Source organism: Chiloscyllium punctatum, chromosome 29, assembly GCF_047496795.1.
Source record: "Chiloscyllium punctatum isolate Juve2018m chromosome 29, sChiPun1.3, whole genome shotgun sequence".
Lineage (NCBI taxonomy): Eukaryota > Metazoa > Chordata > Chondrichthyes > Orectolobiformes > Hemiscylliidae > Chiloscyllium > Chiloscyllium punctatum.
The window spans coordinates 76,434,673-76,458,605 of record NC_092767.1 but is presented as its reverse complement, the minus strand read 5'-3'; the positions used below and the strand labels follow the sequence as shown (position 1 = coordinate 76,458,605).

At 42.1% G+C, this 23,933-nt stretch overlaps 1 protein-coding gene across 1 annotated transcript in view; it reads left to right on the top strand.

Annotated features, from left to right (window-relative positions):
- LOC140454688 (uncharacterized) overlaps positions 1-23,933 on the top strand; it is a 64,911-nt gene that overhangs the window by 9,238 nt on the left and 31,740 nt on the right. Inside the window, exons 4-11 of the mRNA XM_072549615.1 lie at positions 1,376-1,536; positions 4,609-4,785; positions 5,012-5,153; positions 8,876-9,063; positions 18,735-18,876; positions 19,818-19,982; positions 21,971-22,025; positions 23,323-23,437. Of these exons, the coding sequence (XP_072405716.1) occupies positions 1,376-1,536; positions 4,609-4,785; positions 5,012-5,153; positions 8,876-9,063; positions 18,735-18,876; positions 19,818-19,982; positions 21,971-22,025; positions 23,323-23,437 (1,145 nt within the window). The remainder of the gene's footprint in view (positions 1-1,375; positions 1,537-4,608; positions 4,786-5,011; positions 5,154-8,875; positions 9,064-18,734; positions 18,877-19,817; positions 19,983-21,970; positions 22,026-23,322; positions 23,438-23,933) is intronic.

Below are 23,933 nucleotides of genomic sequence, written 5' to 3'. Positions count from 1 at the left end.
GATTGCACCGATAAATCCACTGACCATTATTGACAAAATGACTGACTACAGCCTACTCCCCTGATTGATTTGATAGGAGAGTGCCGAATGACCACAGCCCATCGCCGGACCACAGCACCCTGCCTGACTTACCTCTAATCACCAACTGCTTGCATTTGACCTACAGGATTAACTATGGCCCAATTCTGTTTGCAAGGAGATAAATAACAGGATTCAAAAAGAATGAGGTGTCTAACTGACTATGGACAACTCCCTGTGGTATTTTTGTATGAACCATTACTCTGATGTTACTGTAGTCCCTCTTCACCTCCCCCATGACTTTCACATAGTGTCAGTGCTTCAAGTATATGCAGTGTGTTTGCTACATAAACCACTGGCCCATGGTGGAAGTCTGATATTGACATAGGCACTATGCTACACAGTGACATGTCCAGACCCTGACTGACTGACTGTTCAGTCCTCCCTCCTTCACAAGCTCCCTGTGCATTAAAAAGCAATGCAAGCCAGAGAGGCTGGCAAACTGTAAACCAGCATTTAAGACCTTGTGTGCTAAGAAAGCAATATAACCCCACATAGGCCTTGAAAGCCTGTAAGTCAGGAATGACATCAATGTGCAGTAAGAAAGTAATTTGAAGTGGACAGAGGCTGGCAGCCTTCAAGTAAGCACTAAAGTGGTAACTACTCAGGAAGCATGCTAAAAACGATAAGATGTTTGTGTCAACGTGAATGCATAAGCATCCCATGTGGATGCAGACAGTTCCCACATGCAAAGGGATCTGGCAGAAGCAATTCAAATCATAGGTGTCCTTGATCTCCAAAGTAAAGCAGTGAACAGCTGAAATGGTATCTGAGTTGATTCACAAGCAGGCGTGATGTGGTGAAGCAGGTGGTGTGCCAATGCAGACCTGTGTGGATGAAGGGTTCAGGTAGATGGTGGCCATGGACCATGCGAGGACGTTGTTCAGAAGAAGCAGATGCATGATGACCTGGACAAGCATCAGTCAGCTGCAGCTGCCAGGTACCTGCCCTGATGTAACCGATGGGAATTTACTCAGTCTAATTTCTCAGCAGAAGAGAGGAGAATTGGAAGTGACATATCATGGGGTGAGTTGGATTTTAATGACATGCAAATGCATAGAAATGAGATCGTAGCACTCGAGATTTCGAAGTCACCATTTAAAGCATGAGGGGAAAATCATGATTATTTTCTTTAATGAATTTCTTTCATTCTTTTTGTGTTTTCCCACCTTTCTTGCCATTACTCCCACCACACCAGGAAGAAGAAAATTCTACCCCTGAGTTTTAAATGTCAATAAAATATTTGTCTGCATTGGATTGCTGGTGCCTTCCTAACCGACCTTTCTCATGGTATTAGAGACCCCATTTAATCCAGATTTTCTGATGAGATGTGCAGCATCGAATATCATCTGTTCCATTGTCTTTGGAGATCGCTTTGAATATGGAGATAAGGAATTTCTCTCATTATTGGAAATGATTGCAGACAATGGCCGAATTTTAAGTGGCCCCTGGGTGCAGGTATTACTATGCTTTTCTTTTAGGTCATAGTGTTTCTGAAACTCTGTACATAAGTCATTAAAAACATTCACAATAAACATAAACCTTATCAAAAGTTGAATGCTGGCCCTTAGAGAGAACTAGAATACAAGGAAGTAGAAAGTGACACTTAATTATGCAAAGCCTTGATTAGACTTCACTTAGTGAGCAGTTCTATTAATCATTCCTTAATTAATATATATTGGCTTTGGCTAGAGTCCAGTGCGAATTTATTAAAATGATAACTGGCTCCAAAGGTTAAATCTTGAGGATATATTAGAGTTGTGTTCACTGGAAATTAAAAGGTTAAGGATTATTTCCAGATGTTAAAGGGCTGACAGAGTAGATGGTAAGAAACCAATTTCCACTGACTGCAGAATCTAGGATTACAGGACATAGCCAAAACATTAGAGCCAGACCTTTCAAGATTGAATTAAGGAATGTTTCTACACGCAAAGTGTGGTAGACATTTGGAGCTCTTTCCTCCTAAATGGAGTTGATGCAGAGTCAATTGATAGTTTAAATCTGTAGTTGATAGATCTCTACTAAACAAAGCTATTGAGGTTTTTGGAGCAGTTATTTGCAATCTGGTCATGGAACAAATGGAATAGGCTACGGGGCTAAATAGTATCCTCTAGTTACTTCATTCCTAACTCTAAACTGGTCAAGATTTTTAAATGATGCTCAGTGAGAAAGAGGATGAAACTCAAGGTTTTAAAAAAAAGATTAGATCAGTTGCAAATTCGGAAACAAAGTGATAAATTCCCGGTTGATAGATGTAAATTGCTTGGTCAGATCTGCCTTAGTGCTGGGTACCACATGACAAAACTGGCACAAGCATGGTCAAGATTGAGGGTGGGGCTAGAAGGAAATGAACCCAAGACTAATGGCGGTAGCACCATGACAGAATTATGATTAGGCTAGGATCTGAAATATTAGGTAGTTGCCGTCTTGTGGGAGCTCTGACTATTATTTCAACTTAAGGCAGACAAGCCTTAGAAGAGGGGATTAGTGGTGCTGGAAGAGCACAGCAGTTCAGGCAGCATCCAAGTAGCTTCGAAATCGACGTTTCGGGCAAAAGCCCTTCATCAGGATCCTGATGAAGGGCTTTTGCCCGAAACGTCAATTTCGAAGCTACTTGGATGCTGCCTGAACTGCTGTGCTCTTCCAGCACCACTAATCCCGAATCTGGTTTCCAGCATCTGCAGTCATTGTTTTTACCTAAGCCTTAGAAGAGGACAATTAGTGAGAAGTAAACTTAAAACCAGTGTCAGGACTAATTCCTTCACTTAAAAAGAAGAACTGTTTGGGATATTGGAAGTGTTACAATCTAGTTAGGGACCATGAACATTTAAAAATAAATCCAAATCTCTTACAGTCATAGAGTCATAGAATCATAGAGATGTACAGCATGGAAACAAACTCTTCGGTCCAACCCGTCCATGCCGACCAGATATCCCAACCCAATCTAGTCCCACCTGCCAGCACCCAGCCCATATCCCTCCAAACCCTTCCTATTCATATACCCATCCAAATGCCTCTTAAATATTGCAATTGTACCAGCCTCCACCACATCCTCTGGCAGCTCATTCCATACACGTACCACCCTCTGTGTGAAAAAGTTGCCCCTTAGGTCTCTTTTATATCTTTCCCCTCTCACCCTAAACCTATGCCCTCTAGTTCTGGTCTCCCACACCCCAGGGAAAATACTTTGCCTATTTACCCTATCCACGCCTCTCATAATTTTGTAAACCTCTATAAGATCACCCCTCAGCCTCCGATGCTCCAGAGAAAACAGCCCCAGCCTGTTCAGCCTCTCCCTGTAGCTCAGATCCTCTAACCCTGGCAACATTCTTGTAAATCTTTTCTGAACCCTTTCAAGTTTCACAACATCTTTCCGATAGGAAGGAGACCAGAATTGCACGCAATATTCCAACAGTGGCCTAACCAATGTCCTGTACAGCAGCAACATGACCTCCCAACTCCTGTACTCAATACCCTGACCAATAAAAGATAGCATATCTTGTTTTATATAACAGAACTAAACCACAAGATTTCAGTTACTTTGGTAAGGAAACAGAACTTTATTGCACATACTGTAAAAACATTAACAGAACAAAACCATTATGCATTCAGATTTACTACTTAGTTCCCTCAAGAATTCTCTTTTGAGATGCATCAACCTAGAAATTATTTACTTTGAAGGGGAGGAGGGACATAGTCTGGCATTCGGTCATGGAGTTATTTGGGAAGATATAGTTTAGCTTAAGGGGATATAAGAGGATGTGGGGGATGGAACGAGCCCTGAGATCGAGGGGGAGTGAGGGGTAAGGGCTGGAGGGCATTTTCTGTTTTTATTGTTGCTGAGACTGCCTTGGCTACCGGCTGTAGTTTCCTGCAAATATTTCTGAAAGTTGGCTGTCCCGATTACAGCCTATATGCACCCCACCCAGCAAGACTCGACCCTGAGTTTAAACAGTATAATTTCAGTCCATATAGAATATTCTAAAAGAAATTCCCTCTCATATGACATGATGCTTCTCTATCCCTGCCTCCATAAAATTATAATCCATCAGTGATACTCAATGTTTTTACAATCTCCAATTCGGCTTCCCAGCAGGATGATGCTACTGCTTTCTAAATGAACCCTCAAACCTTCAATGGATGCCTAGCCTACATGTCCACCATCCTCTTCAGATGGAGTAAGAGAGTTGAGTTTGAGTAAGCGGTGGGATTTTGTCACCCAAGCCATGTGAACTTTATACTGATTTCCTCTATTTCTAAGTTAATCACTATCCTAACTATTCTTTTCATGATTGTAAAATCCTGTAATACACCCTTTTCTCCAATGGAAACCTTAAATCCTTTCTTCCTAACTCCTGGCTGGGAAGAGATGGTTCTCTCTATATCCCTTTTTGTGGCTTGTTTAGTACTAGATCAGGTGACAGTGTTTTTGATCCAATGTCCCATTTAAGGTATCTGATCCACACTAACTACTGACACGAGTTGTCCAGAAGGACTATTTTGATAATTAAAGTATTGTTTATTTTGCAGTTGTACAATAACTTCCCAAAGATTATGGAATTTCTGCCTGGGCCTCACAAAAGGATCTTCCAAAATGTATCAAGTTTGAGTGCATTTTTGAATAAAAGTATTCAAAGTCACAAAGAAAGTTTGCAGAAGCATTTCTCCAGGGATTATATCGACAGTTTCCTCATCAAGATGGATGAGGTACTTGGAGTAGTTTTCTTTTCATAACTGCATTCTTCAACACTCATATCTTCTTTAGTGAAAATTAATGATTTCTTGAAAACAGAGATCTGGTGAATGAAACACCAGTACATTGAGGCTATCACTGTCCAAATAAAACTATTTGGGAACTAGTGTTACAAATAAATGACTACATACAACACAAGGAGCTTTAATGTTTTTATAAGTAGATTTTATTTTGTTTCAGGAGAAACACAACCTTGATTCAGAATTCAATGATAAGAACTTGTTGATGACGACAATGAATTTATTTCTGGCTGGAACTGAAACAACTAGTACAACGCTGCGATGGGCTATCCAGATCCTGGCAAAATATCCGCAGGTTCAGGGTAAGTATCATCACTTCTCTTCTTCCTGTTTTAGTTCCATGGGCCTGAGATGAAGTCAAGAAGCAATCCAGGACTTTCCACCTATAACATTTCAGTTTCTTCTACTTCCACTGGTGGTTCCACCACCTTTGGTGAGGCCGATATTCTTGCACCTGCCGGTCATTTCCCAAAATAAATTTCTGTGAAAAGAACTGATTTTGTTTCATTGCTCCCACTATAGCATTTCCATTTACCAAGTCATTTTTAAATCCAATTTCGTATAATGAGAGTAGTAACCTCCGTGTACGTGTCCAGTTAATACTTTCTTCTTTTGTTTCACTCCCTCTAGAAGACAAATAGTATCATCCTCCAGCATCAGTGACTCACCTTTGCTCCAGTGTCACCCAATGGGTAGAATCTGAGAAGTCTGAGTAACATGGACTATGGCTAGGTGTATGACAAATTTCAGTGACAAATTTCAGTGTTGAGATCATTCCGCTCCACCTTTTATGCTTTTCACAACAGACATGACAAGATCCTAGCCAGAGCGCAGTGAGTTTCTAATTGATGTTTATTATTAAAAGACGCCCAGTTCATCAACTATTGTTAACACCCAGTTTGCCTCATTAATATTCACGCTGCCATCTTACCAAATTCAAGCTTGATGTCAGGAAAACTTAACAAAGAAGGCAGAGCAGCTGACAGATTCAGCTAACCAAATGAACTCCAGTTTGGACACCAGGCACTGATATCTCAGGGCGCACTCCATGGGCACTGGCCACATACACCCCAACATGTGCCAGCCTCTAAGAACTTTCATGGCACATCTCTGATCCATTAACAGGAATTATCTGAACTCCAAAGTTGCAGTGGCAATTGTCAGTGAAATGCTGTAGTAAGGATGCTCTGGAGCACATACCTACCTTATGGACTGGACCAGGATGCATCTCCATGCTCTTTGCTCGCTTTTTTAGTGCTCACTCACTCTAAGCCTACCTTGATGTTCACAGCACCCCTGCTCTGCATTGCCTTGTCTGTCTTTTTGTGCTTTGTCCCCTCAGCCAGAAATATCTGGTCCACATTGCTGCTGTCTTGCCCTTTAGTTCACAAGGCACAAAGGTTGTCAGCAGGCCTCATCAAGTCAAAGGGATAGCCTTTCCTCAGAGGCAGTAACATGAATACCTAAGGAACCCTCAGGATAGGGGACATTGAGAAAGACAATAGGTATAAGGACTTTGTACTACTAAAGACATGTTTCCTTATAATGATGGATCAGGACAATCATGAAAACTCCTCTTCAAATATTGGAGCCTGACCTCGGGGTGGGCAAGTTGTTGGAGGAAATCCTGAGGGACAGGAATGTACGTGTATTTGGAAAGGCAAGGACTGATTAGGGATAGTCAACATGGCTTTGTGCGTGGAAAACCATGTCTCACAAACTTGTTTGAGTTTTTTGAAGAAGTAACAAAGAGAATTGATGAGGGCAGAGCAGTAGATGTGATCTATATGGACTTCAGTAAGGCGTTCAATAAGGTTCCCCATGGGAGACTCATTAGCAAGATTAGATCTCATGGAATACAGGGAGAACTAGCCATTTGGATACAGAACGGGCTCACAGGTAGAAGACAGAGGGTGGTGGTGGAGGTTTGTTTTTCAGACTGGAGGTCTATGACCAGTGGAGTGCCACAAGGATCGGTGCTGGGTCCTCGACATTTTGTCATTTACATAAATGATTTGGATGCGAGCATAAGAGGTACAGTTAGTAAGTTTGCAGATGACACCAAAATTGGAGGTGTAGTGGACAGCGAAGAGGGTTACCTCAGATTACCACAGGATCTTGACCAGATGGGCCAATGGGCTGAGAAGTGGCAGATGGAGTTTAATTCAGATAAATGTGAGGTGCTGTATTTTGGGAAAGCAAATCTTAGCAGGACTTATACACTTAATGGTAAGGTCCTAGGGAGTGTTGCTGAACAAAGAGACCTTAGAGTGCAGGTTCATAGCTCCTTGAAAGTGGAGTCACAGGTAGATAGAATAGTGAAGAAGGCATTTGGTATGATTTCCTTTATTGGTCAGAGTATTGAGTACAGGAGTTGGGAGGTCATGTTGCTGCTGTACAGGACATTGGTTAGGCCGCTGTTGGAACATTGCGTGCAATTGTGGTCTCCTTCCTATCGGAAAGATGTTGTAAAACTTGAAAGGGTTCAGAAAAGATTTACAAGGATGTTGCCAGGCTTGGAGGATTTGAGCTATAGGGAGAGGCTGTTTTCCCTGGAGCGTCGGAGGCTGAGGGGTGACCTTATAGAGGTTTACAAAGTGATGAGGGGCATGGATGGGATAAATAGACAAGGTCTTTTCCCTGGGGTCGGGGACTCCTGAACTAGAGGGCATATGTTTAGGGTGAGAGGGGAAAGATATAAAAGATACCTAAGGGGCAACATTCTCACTCAGAGGGTGGTATGTGTTTGGAATGAGCTGCCAGAGGAAGTGTTGGAGGTTGGTACGATTGCAACATTTAAGAGGCATTTGGATGGGTATATGAATAGGAAGGGTTTGGAGGGATATGGGCCGGGTGCTGGCAGGTGGGACTAGATTGGGTTGGGATATCTGGTCGGCACGGCCGGATTGGACCGAAGGGTCTGTTTCCGTTCTGTATATCTCTATGACTCTATTGAAAAGAAGAATCAGACCACTGGAAGTTCTGAATATTTTACCTCAAGAGGTGATGTTTTGTTATGTTCCAATTCAAAGGGTAAGCAAATAAAGGTACTATACTAAGTCTGAGTTACTTCAATTTTCCTGGAGGGTTTCTTGCCATAAGGCCTGTAAGTTTCCTTGCCGTAACTTATGGAAAGAGCCTCATTAATTGGTTTCCATGTCCCGATGGAGTTTGTCTCATTTAATTTCTGCCCCATCTTACCGAGGACAATTTGCCACACAGCGGATTTTCCAGAATTTACTGGCATTCCTTGCAACCACACCATCTTCAAAAGCTGACAGTGCTTGTCGTGGTGCACAGTCAGTTACCATGAAGGGTCACCTCTGAAACCAGTCCAGCCCCCAGTTGGAGTGGTAAGAGTCAGAAACATTTCATTTTACTCCTGTCTGCCATACTGGGGGCAAATGTCATGAACTGCGCAGAGCATTTACAGATGGACAGGATGAATTGAAAGCAGCCGTTCCCGTCTGTTGAAGAGTCAATAACAAGGGGACATAATTTTAAGGTTGGAGGTTTAGAGGGGATTCGAGGAAACAGTTTTTCAACCAGAAGGTGGTGGCAGTCTGGAATGCACTACCTGGGAGGATGGTTGATGTAGTAATTTCAAAAACTTTAAAAAATACATGGATGAGCACTAGCAATGTCATAACATTCAAGTGTATGGGCCTAGTGCTGGAAAGTGGGACTAGTGCGGAATTAGTGTCTCTATTTGGTGGTACAGTCTTGATGGGCCGAAGGGCCTCTTCATGATTCTATGTTTCTACGACACCTTAATCTTGCCTTCCTTCTGTGGGCTTTACAAACCTATGTTTATTCCACTGAACATTAAACGAAGGCCAATGGTTAAAAAACTGCTTTAAAACCATTAAATCTTCCATCGGCTCAGCAATTAGATAAGACTTCTTTTTGAATTGATAATGTAAAATTGATATGCGTATAAGTTGTTAGATGACAAAAGTTGAGTACATGGTTGTAAACTAAATATGTTATAGAATAATTGTGAAATTGTCTTCCCTCCCATCAGAGAAAATTCATCAAGAAATCGATGAGGTAATTGGATCCTCGCGATGTCCGACTATTGAAGATCGAACAAAAATGCCGTACACAGATGCTGTCATTCACGAGGTCCAACGATATGCTGACCTTATTCCCATGAATCTTCCACATATGGCATCGAATGATATAGAATTCAGAGGATATCTGATTCCTAAGGTCAGAATGAAACCTATTATTACATCCAACATTATTTATACAGCACCTTAGGGTATCAAACCATTGCATAATTAATTACTTTTGAAATTTAATAACCATATGTGACTGCTACTTTGCTCCAGTAAAATAGAGTAAGAAGTCAATCTAGAAAGGGTTCAAAATGTATTCTGGAACTGAGCTTGAACCAACTTCTTCTGAGATGTCTGGCTAACTGGCTCAAATTTTGTATAAATAGTTTCGAAGTGTTCTGCGTCATGGAGTCAAGGTGCTATTATATCCAGTAGACTGCAAACATTCTCTCAATAAGGAAGGCAAATTAACAATCAACACAGTCAGATTTTAAACATAATTGATGATATCCTGAGTTTCAAAGTTATTTTTAAAAGCTCTTACTTAATTTTGTCAATTGCCTTCCGAAGATGTTGACTCTCGTTGTGTACCTCACATCTGAACACCATAAGTTATTTCACAGTGAAAAGCATCAGAACATCTGATCTGGTCCTCACTTAACACCCAGACACTCACTCTTAAAAGCAATTTTAATGCTTAATGATCTGGAGTCAGAATTATAGGGCCAAATTTTCCACACTCTTAAGCATGGGACCAAGAAAGTTGGGAAAATACGGTGAAAGTGCAAGCAACAGATACTGAACATTGAGAAATTTATTTCCAAATCTCCCCTTAGGGTTTGAATGTTGAGTTTTGAATCAATAGTGATGACCATGTATTTGTATATTATTAGCCATTTGGGGGTGGCACGGTAGCACAGTGGTTAGCACTGCTGCCTCATGCACCAGGGTCCCAGGTTCGATTCCAGCCTCAGGTGATTGTCTGTGTGGAGTTTGCACATTCTCCCAGTGTCTGCGTAGGTTTCCTACGGGTGCTCCGCTTTCCTCCCACAGTCCAAAGATGTGTAGGTCAGGTGAATTGCCCATGCTAAATTGCCCATAGTATTTGGTACATCAGTCAGAGGGAAATGGGTCTGGGTGGGTTACTCTTCAGAGGGTTGGTGTGGACTAGTTGGGCTGAAGGGCCTATTTCCACACTGTAGGGAATCTAATCTAATCAAACTTGCCTCATTTCTATGGGGCTTCTAATTCACCTCCACTTCCACAAAGAACTAGACAGTGCTAATTCCTGACATGAAAGTAGGACTGGTTACTTGGCAGCAGCAGCTTGCTATTTAGTTCTTCAGGTCTTCATCAAACTCTGTTTTCACCTCAATGTCCTTGCATGGCCTATGGATATTGTCATATCCCACCGTTTGTACAAGCCAATGAGCATTGCCAAATCACCAACATAATTTTGTTGCATTTTCAGACCAATGAACACACCACTTTAGAACTTTATTTCAGCTCGAGAACATTTATGAGTTGTGTGCCTCTGCCGGCCGCTTTTCCTACAGGAACACACAAATTTCATGTGTCCTACACAGAGTATATCTTATTGCTCTGAGTCTACTTTCTTAGTGCTTGCTTACTTTGTGTTTATTTGAATGCTGCCAGTTGCTGTGCCTTGTACTGCTTTTTAGTACAGAGGGTGAGGTAGGCAGCTTGTTACAGTTTGGAGTGCTGACTAGGTGAGAGGTGGCAAATGGAGTTGAATGCAGAAAAGTGTGAGGTGATTCACTTTGGAAGGAGCAACAGGAATTCAGAGTACTGGGCTAATGGTAAGATTCTTGGTAGTGCAGATGAGCAGAGAGATCTTGGTGTCCATGTACATAGATCCCTGAAAGTTGCCACCCAGGTTGATAGGGTTGTTAAGAAGGCATACGGTGTGTTAGCTTTTATTGGTAGAGCGATTGAGTTTCTGAGCCATGAGGTCATGTATAAAACTCTGGTGCAGCCGCACTTGGAGTATTGTGTGCATTTCTGGTCACCGCATTATAGGAAGGATGTGGAAGCTTTGGAAAGTGTTCAGAGGAAATTTACTAGGATGTTGCCTGGTATGGAGGGGAGGTCTTATGAGGAAAGACTGAGGGACTTGAGGCTGTTTTCGTTACAGAGACAACAGGATTGAGAGGTGACTTAATTAAGACATATTTGATAATCATAGGATTAGATAGGGTGGATAGTGAGAGCCTGTTTCCTCAGATAGTGATGGCTAGCATGAGGGAACATAGCTTTAAGCTGAGGGGTGATAGATATAGGACAGATGTCAGAGGTAGTTTTTTTACTCAAGTAGCAGGGGCTATGGAACATCCTGCCTGCAACAATAGTAGACTCGCCAACTTTAAGGGCATTCAAAGGGCCATTGGATAAACATATGGATGACAATGGAATAGTGTAGGTTAGATAGGCTTCACATTGGTTCCACAGATCGGGGCAACATTGAGGGCCAAAGGGCCTGTACTGCACTGTAATGTTCTGTGTTCTTTGGTCATGTGTGTGTGTGTATGTAGGGGGCACGGGCAGGCTGAACATGTTGATATATGGCACCATTCTTTGTCAATTTCAGCATATGCCAGCAGTTTATGTGGCAAACACGCTGCATGTGCTTCAAGGGAATGGCCAAGTGTGAAAATCAAGAGGGCCTAGTGCGGGTTATGCCATGATCAGTTAAAGGGCTCATCTGATTCCACTCCAGCAGTTTGGCAACAGTGAGTCCTGCAGGCCAGATGCAACCACTCAGAGTTCTATAGGTACATCAGTCAGGGTACTAAAAACACATCTATCTGGATGTTAGGCCAATTTCTTTTGCAATGAGACAACGGGATGAATTTAGTCTGGTGGAAGAACAGTTATGTGGTGATGCAGGAGAAGTTTTAAACTCCCCTACCCTTAGGGAAAAGGGTATTTTGCTATTCACTTTATCTATGCCCCTCATTATTTCATAAATCTCTATAAGGTTAGGACCTTATGAAAAAGTCTGAGCCTATCTGGCCTGTCCTTATCACTCAAGCTTATATATTCGCAGCATCCTTGTAAATCTTTTCTGAACCCTCTCCAGTTTATGGGTGACCAGAACTGTACACAGGCCTCCAAAAGTGGCCTAATCAACATCCTGTACAACCTCAACGTGATATCCCAACTCCTATATTCAATGGTCTGAGCAATGAAGGCAAATACGCTAAGCACCTTCTTACCCATCCTGTCTATCCATGACGGAATTTTCAAAGAACTATGTACCTGAAATCTAGGTCTCTCTATTTTACAACACTACTCCGGGCCCCACAATTAACTGTGTAAGTCCTGCCCTTGTTCAACTTACCAAAATGAAATATTTCGCATTATTACAAATTAAATTCCATCTGCCACTCCTCGGTCCATTGACCCAATTGACCCAAACATCCTGACTATGCCCCTAAATACTCATCAAAATTCATTTATATCAATGACAAACAACACTGGACCCAGCACCAATCCTTGCAGAACACTGCTAGTCACAGACCTCCATTCAGAAAATCAACCCTTCACCCTCTCTCTCCTACCATAAAAACAATTTTGTATCCAATTGGCAAGCTTTACTAACCAATCTACCTTGCAGAACCTTGTCAAAAGCTTTACTAAAATCAATGTTGACAACATCAACCTCTCTGCCCTCTTCGATCTTTTTGGTCAAAAAAACTCAATCAAGTTTGTGAGACACGATTTCCCACATACAAGGCCATGCTGACTATCCCTAATCAATTGTTGGAGCAATGGAGTGAGCATTGATACAGCATATGCTGAGGATGCTGAACCTGACTCCTATGGCAGATGCTAACCCTTGCATGAAGCAGCCAAACACTCACATACTAGATGCAGCATTGTACAAATAACCTTTGTGTCAATTTGCCCAGTACCTCCAACAAACCTGCCTTCTGCTCCTGCATCAGCTTGTTTTTTCTATTGTGTTCTTAATTGGGGACACTGTGGAATTCTCTCTTGCCTGGAGCTGATCAAATAGCTGCTCTCTGGCAGTCCTGAGTTCCAGCAGCCTGAGGCATTCCTTCCTCGGCCAGCTGTGTAGATGCAGCTTGATGTGCTCACCACAGGTTCTCCAGATTAACCTAGCTAACAAATCTGCCAAGGTGTCAGTATCTGAGCTGGTGAAGGATGCAGGAAGCAGCTTTGTCTGTGCTTGCTGTGAGGGATCTGTGTCCTTTCTCAGAGGTGGAAGAGGAGAGGTCTTGCAAGGGAAAGTGAGGACTGCAGATGCTGGAGATCAGAGCTTAAAAATGTGTTGCTGGAAAAGCGCAGCAGGTCAGGCAGCATCAAAGATGTCTTGCAAGGCCAACTACTAAGATACAGAGACCACACAAATGTTACGTCTACCTGCAGGAAAGAGGGGTGAACCATGCAGGACAGCTCTGGATTGATGGTATTTAACCTTGTGCACAACTGTGCTTTAAATTTGTTGAGAGTGTCCGGAACTGAAGCATCGGAGGTTGAGGGGTGACCGCATAGAGGTTTATAAAATCATGAGGGGCACGGATAGAGTAAATAGACAAGGTCTTTTCCACGAGGTGGGGAAGTCCAAAAGTTGAGGGCATAAGTTTAAGATGAGAAAGGAATGATTTAAAAGGGACCTAAGGGGTAAATTTTCCATGCAGAGTGTGGTGCATGTATGGAATGAGCTGCCAGCGGAAGTGGTGGAGGCTGGTACAATTACAACATTTAAGAGGCATCTGGATGGGTATATTAATAGGAAGGGTTTAGAGGGATATAGGCCAAATGCAAATGGGACTAGGTTTATTTCAGATATCTGGTTGACATGGACGAATTGGACTGTTTCTAGTTTTGTGCAAGGAAAATCATGTCTCTTAAGCTTGATTTGAGTTTTGAGAACTTACCAAAAGATTATGATGGCTGTGCAGTAGATGCTGTTTATTTGGATTTAGTAAGGCCTTTGACAAGGTTCTGCATGGTAGCCTAATTAGTGAAGTGATGTCGCATGAAATTCAGGGTGAGCTTGCCAATTGGATACACAATTGGTTTAATGGCAGGAGACAGAGAGTAATAGTGGAGGGTTGCTTTTTAGATTAGAGGCCTGTGACCAGCGGTGTTCCACAGGGATCCATTCTGAGTCCTCTTTTGTTTATCATTTATATAAATGATTTGGATGTGAATATAGAAGAATGGTGAGTAAGTTTGCGAACTACACCAAAATTGGTGAAGAAGGTTTTCTAATATTATAAACTGATCTTGATCAAATAGGTCAATGAGTTGAAAGATGGCAGATGGAGTTCATTCTGGACAAATGCGAGATATTGCATTTTGGTACAACATAGGATTATACAATTCATGGTAGGGTCTTAGGTAGTGTTGTGGAACAGAGGGACCGAGGTGTGAAGGTACATAATTCTTTGAAGTTTGCATCACATATCGACAGGGTGGTTAAAAAGACATTTGGCACACTTGCCTTCATTGGTCAGTCCTTTGAGTATCGGAGTTGGGACGTCATGTTGAGGTTGTACAGAATACTGGTGAGGCCTCTTCTGGAACACCGTGTCCAGTTCTGGTCACCCAGTTATAGGAAAGATATTATCAAGTTGGTGAGGGTTCGGAAGAGATTTACCAGGATGTTGCCAGGTATGGAAGGTTTGAGTTATAAAGAAAGGTTGGATGCTTTTGCTGGAGCTTAGGAGGTTGAGAGGCGTCCTGATAGAAATTTATAAAATAATGAGAGGTATTGATAGAATTAATGGTAGTTGTCTTTTCCCAAGGATGGGGGATTTCAAGACCAGGGGCATATTTTTAAGGTGAGAGGAGAGAGATTTAAAAAGATAGGAGAGATATAGTTTTTTGCACAGAGTGTGTGGAAAGCACTTCCTGAAGAAGTGGAGGATTACAATTACAACGTTTGAAAAACATTTGGATAGATAGATGAATAGAAAAGGTTTGGAGGGATATGGGCCAGGAGCAGGCGGGTGGACGAGTTTATATTGGGATTATTTTCAGCTTCGACTGGCTGCACTGACGGGTCTGTTTCTGTGCAGTATGACTCTACCACCCTATGAATGCCTGGATATTTTAGGCACCAACGACATAGATAGGAAGAGAGATGAGGATCTAAGGCAGAAATTCAGGAAGCTAGAATGGAAGCTTAGAGCTAGGACAAATAGAGTTGTTGTCTTTGGTTTGTTGCCCATGCCACGTGCTAGTGAGGCAAGGAATAGGGAGAGAGAGGAGTGGAACATGTGGCTAAAGGGATGGTGCAGGAGGGAGGGTTTTGGATTCTTGGATAATTGGGGTTCTTTCTGGGGTGGGGGGGGTCTTCATCTGAAGCAGGATGGTCTTCATCTGAACCAGAGGGGTACCGATATCCTGGGGGGGAATTTGCTAAGGCTATTGGGGTGGGTTTAAACTAATCCAGCAGGGGGATGGGAACCAAAATTGTAGTTCGAGTATAGAAAAGGTTGAGAGTATGGAGATCCAAAATCAAGTTTCAGGCATGGCACCGGCAAGCAAGAAGTTGATTTGAAGTGTGTCTACTTCAACACTAGGAGCATCTGGAATAAGGTGGATGAACTTGCAGCATGGGTTGGTACCTGGGACTTCGATGTTGTGGCCATTTTGGAGACATGGTTAGAGCAGAGACAGGGATGGTTGTTGCAGGTTCCAGGATTTAGATGTTTCAGTAAGAACAGAGAAGAGGGTAAAAGAGGGGGAGGTGTGGCATTGTTGGTCAAGGACAGTATTACAGTTGCAGAAAGGATGTTTGGAGACTCGTCAACTGAGGTAGTATGGGCTGAATTTAGAAACAGGAAAGGAGAGGTCACCCTGTTGGAGTTTTCTATAGGCCTCTGAATAGTTCCAGAGATGTAGAGGAAAGGATAGCAAAGATGATTCTCGATACGAGTGAGAGAGACAGGGTAGCTGTCATGGCGGACTTCAACTTTCCAAATATTGACTGGGAACACTATAGTACAAGTACTATAGATGGGTCAGTTTTTGTCCAGAGTGTGCAGGAGGGCTTCCTGACACAGTATGTAGAGAACAAGGGGCGAAGCCAAATTAGATTTGGTACTGGGTAATGAGCCCGGCCAGGTGTTAGACTTGGAGGTAGGCGAGCACAATTCTGTTATGTTTACTTTAGTAATAGAAAGGGATAGGTGTATACCACTGGGCCAGAGTTACAGCTGAGGGAAAGGCAATTACGATGCGATTAGGCAAGATTTAGGAAGCATAGGATGGAGAAGGAAACTGCAGGGGATAGGCACATTAGAAATGCGGAGCTTATTCAAGGAAAAGCTACTGTGTGTCCTAGATAAGTATGTACCTGTCAGGCAGGGAGGAAGCTGTAGAGCGCGGGAGCCGTGGTTTACGAACGAAGTGGGATCTCTGGTCAAGAGGAAGAAGAAGGCTTATGTTAGGATGAGATGTGAAGGCTCAGTTAGGGCACTTGAGGGTTACAAGGTAGCCAGGAAAGACCTAAAGAGAGAGCTCAGAAGATCCAGGAGGAGACATGAGAAGTTGTTGGCGGATAGGATCAGGATAAACCCTAAGGCTTTCTATAGGTATTTAAGGAATAAAAGAATGATGAGAGTAAGATTAGGGCCAATCAAGGATAGTAGTGGGAAGTTGTGTGTGGAGTCAGAGGAGATAGAGGAAGCACTAAATGAATATTTTTCGACAGTATTCACTCTAAAAATGACAATGTTGTCAAGGAGATTACTGAGATACAGGTTACTAGACAAGGTGTGATTGAGGATCACAAGGAGGAGGTATTAGAAATCCTGCAGAGTGTGAAAATAGATAAGTCCCCTGGGCTGGATGGGATTTATCCTAGGATCCTCTGGGAAACCAGGGAGGAGATTGCCGAGCCTTTGGCATTGATCTTTAAATCGTCATTGTCTACAGGAATAGTGCAAGAAGACTGGAGGATAACAAATGTGGTTCTCCTGTTCAAGATGGGGAGTAGAGACAATCCTGGTAATTATAGACTAGTGAGCCTTACTTCAGTTGTTGGTAAAGTGTTGGAAAAGGTTATAAGAGATAGGATTTATAATCATCTAGAAAATAATAATTTGATTAGGGATAGTCAGCATGGTTTTGTGAAGGGTAGGTCGTGCCTCAAAAACCTTATTGAGTTCTTTGAGAAGGTGACCAAATAGGTAGATGAGAGTAAACCGGTTGATGTGGTGTATATGGATTTCAGCAAGGTGTTCGACAAGGTTCCCCACAGTAGGCTATTGTACAAAATGCGGAGGAATGGGATTGTGGGATGTATAGCAGTTTGGATCAGTAATTGGTTTGCTGAAAGAAGACAGAGGGTGGTGGTTGATGGGAAATGTTCATCCTGGAGTCCAGTTACCAGTGGTGTACCGCAAGGGTTAGTGTTGGGTCCACTGCTGTTCGTCATTTTTATGAATGACCTGGATGAGGGCATAGAAGGGTGGGTTAGTAAATTTACAGATGACACTATGGTCGGTGGAGTTGTGGATAGTGACGAAGGATGTTGTAGGTTACAGAGAGACATAGATAAACTGTAGAGCTGGACTGAGAGGTGGCAAATGGAGTTTAATGCGGACAATTGTGAGGTGATTCACTTTGGTCGGAGTAACCAGAATGCAAAGTACTGGGCTAAGGGTAAGATTCTTGGTAGTGTAGATGAGCAGAGAGATCTTGGTGTCCAGGTACGCAGATCTTGAAAGTTGCCACCCAGGTTGACAGGGTTGTAAAGAAGGCAAACAGTGTTTTAGCTTTTATTAATAGAGGGATTGAGTTCCAGAACCATGAGGTTATGCTACAGCTGTACAAAATTCTAGTGCGGCCGCACTTGGAGTATTGTGTACAGTTCTGGTCACCGCATTATAAGAAGGATGTGGAAGCTTTGGAAAAGGTGCAGAGGAGATTTACTAGAATGTTGCCTGGTATGGAGGGAAGGTCTTACAAGGTAAGGCTGAGGGACTTCAGGCTGTTTTCATTAGAGAGAAGAAGGTTGAGAGGTGACTTAATAGAGACATATAAGATAATCTGAGGGTTAGATAGGGTGGACTGGGAGAGCCTTTTTCCAAGAATGGTGACGGTGAGCATGAGGGGGCATAGCTTTAAATTGAAGGGTGATAGATACAGGACACATATCAGAGGTAGTTTCTTTACTCAGAGAGTAGTAAGGGTATGGAATGCTTTGCCTGCAACGGTAGTAGATTTGCCAACTTTAAGTACATTTAAGTCGTCATTGGACAGGCATATGGACGTACATGAAATAGTATAGGTTAGATGGGCTTCAGATTGGTATGACAGGTTGGCGCAATATCGAGGGCCGAAGGACCTGTACTGCATTGTAATATTCTATGTTCTATGGTGAGTATGTCTATCTACAGCGAGTTGGAGAATTGATGATGGTGTGTATAGGGGCATGGTGCATAGATAATGAGATGATATTTGGGGAGATAACATTTGAAAACTCATAATGCTTCACAGAGGGAACATCTCCATGAAACTTGAGAAAGATGACACCAAGCTGATTTTGGGAAAATTTAGCTGATTTTTTTCTCAGCGACAGTGAGTTCAAATGTAACAAGTCCATTGCCACTCTGGTTAAGATCAAATAATTCAGTTAAGTTCAAGAATCAGATTTGCTCTCTTGCATCAATATCAAATATGATGTTACACTAAATCACCAAGATTGATGATTTCTAATTTCACTTCCCTGTCTCATGTTGCTATGTTTTTCGAGCGTTCATTTGTTACAAATGTAAATTTTGCTTTTTTCCTTGCTGAACTGCGGGAATTTTGTTTTAGGGCACATTTGTGATTCCTGTACTTTCCTCAGTTCTGAAATCCACCAGCCAGTGGGAGAAACCAGATTCGTTTGACCCAAATCATTTCCTTGATAAAAATGGATGTTTCAAAAATAGTGAAAGCTTCATGCCATTCTCTGCAGGTATGGACTCTCTTTCTCATTTCTGTCTAATTGAAGTTTTTCTTACCTTCCGGTCAGTAGTAAATATGCTTTTGAGAGACAAATGAAGAAGCAAGACTAATCCCTATCATTTCACAGACAGGTTGGCTATCATGCAGTCTGACTGCTATATGACATAAAACCTCCGCTGTTATAAAGAGCATTTCTGTTCTTTGGAATGAGCAATGTACTGAAATGTTAGTAGTCAAGTTAACCACACCAGGTTGAGTGTGAGTAGTTAGCTGAAGATCTGATTTCATTTGAAATAATCTTTAAATTGGTATAAATTGATTTTGAATTGATATCTGTGGGAATAATACCACTGGGAGAAATGGTGGCCCATAACAACAGTAGAATTCAGAAACAATATGGAATTGCACATATAAATTAAAACATTCAAAGAAGTCATGGGAGAAGAGAGGTTTGAGTTACAAACTTGCTCAGTTTGGACTCGATAGTTACTTGGATTTATACTGAACTACTTACTGTGGAAAAGTTGGAAATTGTGAACTTTATCAATGAAGTGTGCAAGTGTTTTTTTGAGCAGAACCGCTCCACAACCACCTGGTGAAGAAGCAGCTAGTGTTTCCACATAAACCTGTTGGACTATAACTTGTTGTTGTGTGATTTTTAACTTTGTCCACCCCAGTCCAGCACCAGCACCTCCAAATCATATCTATATTGTGTGTGTGGTAAGGCATTTCAATCAAAATTAATGGTTTAGTCAGAGGAACAATGGTGTGAACTGTCCCATTGAGGGTCATGGGCATATTTCATTATTTCCCCCAGTTTGATAAGAATTAGATTCATGCACAAAAAGTACAGAAACAGATTCAGCCCCCTATTCATAATGCTACATATGTTAAAGCAATCAACAGTCAAATACTTTTGAGTTTTTTGCTTAATAACATCTGTTTTTACAGGGAAGAGGAAATGTCTGGGAGAGTCCTTGGCTCGCATGGAACTTTTCCTTTTTTTGACAACTCTGCTTCAGAACTTTGTCTTCAACCCTGTTATTGACCACAAGGATATTAACATCTCATCAGTTTCGAGTGGAATCTTGCATATACCCCACGTGTATAAGTTTTGTGCTATTTCTCGTTAACTCAAGCAGGACACCCGTTGTGTTGTATCAACTGAATTATAGCAGATGATGTTAGAGCTTCAGTAGTTTCTTTATAAATTCTAGATTAAGCTTGAATATACATATTCTGTGTTCTTTTTTAACAAATTCACTCAATCTAAATGAAGATCAAACTTCAGCACACAGGATGAGTACCTTTCTCACAGTCACAATACCAACTGTTTATAGAAATTACTAACTTGCCACGAGTGTGACCTACAACAACAGCATTTGGTGAAAAACACTAATTTTAAGGTGGAATAGCTTAATTAAATTCATATAATACAGGTAAATGGTTATCCATGTGTAACATTAATTTTGTTTCTCTCTCTGTACATGCTTTTAGACCTGCATTTCTGGTTTTATGTCAATCTTCCAGTATCTGCAGTATTTTGTTATAGCAATGAAGTCAAGTATTCATTTTTAAAAATACAATGAAGTAGTTTAGAATTCACAATAATTCACGTGTGATAATGGAAATGTGTAATTAAAAAGTTTATCAGATCTTTGTCAAAATAGGCTTTTAATATTAGATTACTTTACAGTGTGGAAACAGGCCCTTCGGCCCAACAAGTCCACACCGCACCCGCTGAAGCGCAACCCACCCATACCCCTACATCTACCCCTTACCTAACACTACAGGCAATTTAGCATGGCCAATTCACCTGACCTGCACATCTTTGGAGTGTGGGAGGAAACCGGAGCACCAGGAGGAAACCCACGCAGACACGGGGAGAACGTGCAAACTCCACACAGAGAGTCGCCTGAGGCGGGAATTGAACCCAGATCTCTGGCACTGTGAGGCAACAGTGCTAAACACTGTGCCACCGTGCCGCCCACTAATATATTTAAATATTAAATATTTAATTTTTTTTTCTACTGGCATCATAACAGATACTTAAAGCCAGTGAAATGTTGTATTAACGAAGGATGACCATGTGAAGTGACTGAATATAACACAAATTTGAACATAATGGGCAGAATTGTTTAGGGGCTGAGTGATATGGGTTATAGTAAGATCTGTTAAAGTGGACAGCACAGACATTAGTGCTCGTGCAGGTGATCAAAAGGTAGTGCCGTATCTCAGGTGGGTGGGTAGCAGTGCAGAGGCCAGGCAGGCTTAATAGTGTGGGAGGATGGGGAGAGTGCGTCTGAAAATATGTTGTAGGCAATAACGAAAGAGGTAGAGCATGAACCTGGGTCAGAGGTGGTTGCAGTAGTAGAGATAGTGAATGTAAGGTAGCAAAGTGAAGAGTGTGGTACTTATCCTGGCAAAGCAGAGAAGGTCATTACCTCCTTATGGCACTGCTGTCTGTTTCGCTGTACCATGGAAGCTCCATGGACCTGGATGGTGATATCAGACCAGGTTAACAAGGTCTGTTGGCCCACCAGGAAGAAGATGCTTCTACTTTGCACCACCCCCTCAATTGGGTCTCCATTGAGGCACCATCTTTCCTTTCTCTGACATGTTCAGATTGTTTCCTTAACCAAGTAGAACAGCTTCAAAATATCAGTGCTTGTCCAGGCACACAGCTGCCTTTTAAGTAATGGCAATAGTGCCAGGGATCGTGGTCTTTCAGTGGGTATCCACTGACTGGCACTTTGCTCCAGGAATGGTGCATGGTAAGATGGGGACAGAATTGGATATTAGGGCAGGGTACTAAAGTTAATGAGGCACGTTTGGTAAGATATGATAAATAATCTCAGTACGCTATGCAGCAAGAATTCCTCCATAAACCTTAACATTTAGCCAAAAAAATGTAAGGTTCAGTCCCAAAAAAAATACCTTTGCTTGTTTTGAAATTGTATATAATGTGCAGTTTTGAATGATTTTATTGTCTTCTTAATTCTCATGAAGATTAGTGAATGTTGTTTTTGAACAGCCTATGTAATAAATGTGTGTGAGGAATTCATTAGTGTACTTGTCTTAATTGTTTTATTATTTGTACATAGTTTTAGAAACAGGAAGAGCAATAGGTTGGTTTACCCGAGCCTGCTCCAACATTCAGTAGGATCATGGCTGATCCAACATTCCTCACGTCCACTTTCTTGCATTTTCCTTGTAACCCTTGATTCTCTGATTTATCAAGACTCTATCTATCTCAACCTTAAATATACACAAGGACTCTGCCCTCACAGCTCTCTGTAGTAAGGAATTCCAAAGACTCTGAACCCTCTGAAAGAAGTTCCTCCTCATCTCAGACTTAAATTGGTGCACCTTTATTCTCAGACTGTGTCCTCTGGTCTTAGATTCTCCCATGAGGGTAAACATTCCCTCAGCATTTATCCTGTCAATCCCTGAAGAACTCTATATGTTCAAAGTTTGGGAGAAGATTTGTAGCTCGGGTGCTCGTTGTTGTGGTTCTGTTAGCCGAGCTGGGAATTTGTCTTGCAAATGTTTTGTCCCCTGTCTAGGTGACATCCTCAGTGCTTGGGAGCCTCCTGTGAAGCGCTTCTGTGCTGTTTCCTCCGGCATTTATAGTGGCCTGTCTCTGCCGCTTCCGGTTGTCAGTTCGAGCTGTCCGCTGTAGTGGCCAGTATATTGGGTCCAGGTTGATGTGTTTGTTGATAGAGTCTGTGGATGAGTGCCATGCCTCTAGGAATTCCCTGGCTGTTCTCTGTTTGGCTTGCCCAATCATGGTAGTGTTGTCCCTTTATAGGGCAAGCCAAACAGAGAACAGCCAGGGAATTCCTAGAGGCATGGCACTCATCCACAGACTCTATCAACAAACACATCGACCTGGACCCAATATACCGGCCACTACAGCGGACAGCTCGAACTGACAACCGGAAGTGGCAGAGACAGGCCACTATAAATGCCGGAGGAAACAGCACAGAAGCGCTTCACAGGAGGCTCCCAAGCACTGACGATGTCACCTAGACAGGCGACGAAACGTTTGCAAGACAAATTCCCAGCTCGGCGAACAGAACCACAACAATTCTATATGTTTCAATGCGATCACATTTCATTCTTCAAAACCCCAGTGAGTAGAACCCTAACCTGTTTAGCCTTTGCTCATAAGACAATTCCTCCATTGCTGGGAACATCCTAATGAACATTTTTTGAACTGCTTCCAATAAAATCATATCTTTCCTTAAATAACAGAACCAAAACTGCTCACAGTACTTTAGATGTGACCTCACCAGCACCTTGTACAGTTGCAATATATCTTCCCTACTTGTATACTCTAACTCATTTGAAATAAGGGCCAAAATTCCATTAACCTTCTTGATTATCTGCAGCGGCTGTGTGCCAGCTTTCTGTGTTTCGTGCACAAATACTCTCAAATTTCTTTGTGTTTAAGTTTTCTGCCATTTTCCTACATTTACACAAGACTTAAATGCTTAAATAATATGAGCAACCTTCGAGAAAAAGGTGTGTTTATGTGCAGCAAGCGAGGTAGGCCAGGGGTTACTGAGGTTCGTCCTTGTCTGGACTGTATTTTGAATGGGATCCAAAAGATACTAAGAAAAACAAAGATTTGTCAGTATCTCAAAATGACACCTTTACCAAAGACTTTGAAATGCTGCTGGGAATAGTTGCTTGGAGGAATTTTCACTAGATGGCTGCAACTATCTAATCTCTCCTTCCACAGATGCATATGTCCCGTGAGCCCCTACCAGTCTGGCAACCTGTACCTCAAATGTTGTTGGCACTCTGATTTCTGGCATGCCACCCATTGTGTGTATGCATGCATGTTGTGTGTGCAGTTCCATTACAGTCTAAACATGTGTCAGTTAGGTGGATTGGTCATGCTAACTTGATCTGAGGTGTCCAGGGATATGCAGGCAACATGGATTATGCATGGTAAATGAGGCATAATGGGTACAGGGTATGCATGCATGGTTGTGTGTGTTCTACATGTGTGGAATGTATAAGCATTAGGAGACATTAGCATGGGTATGTGCACAATTC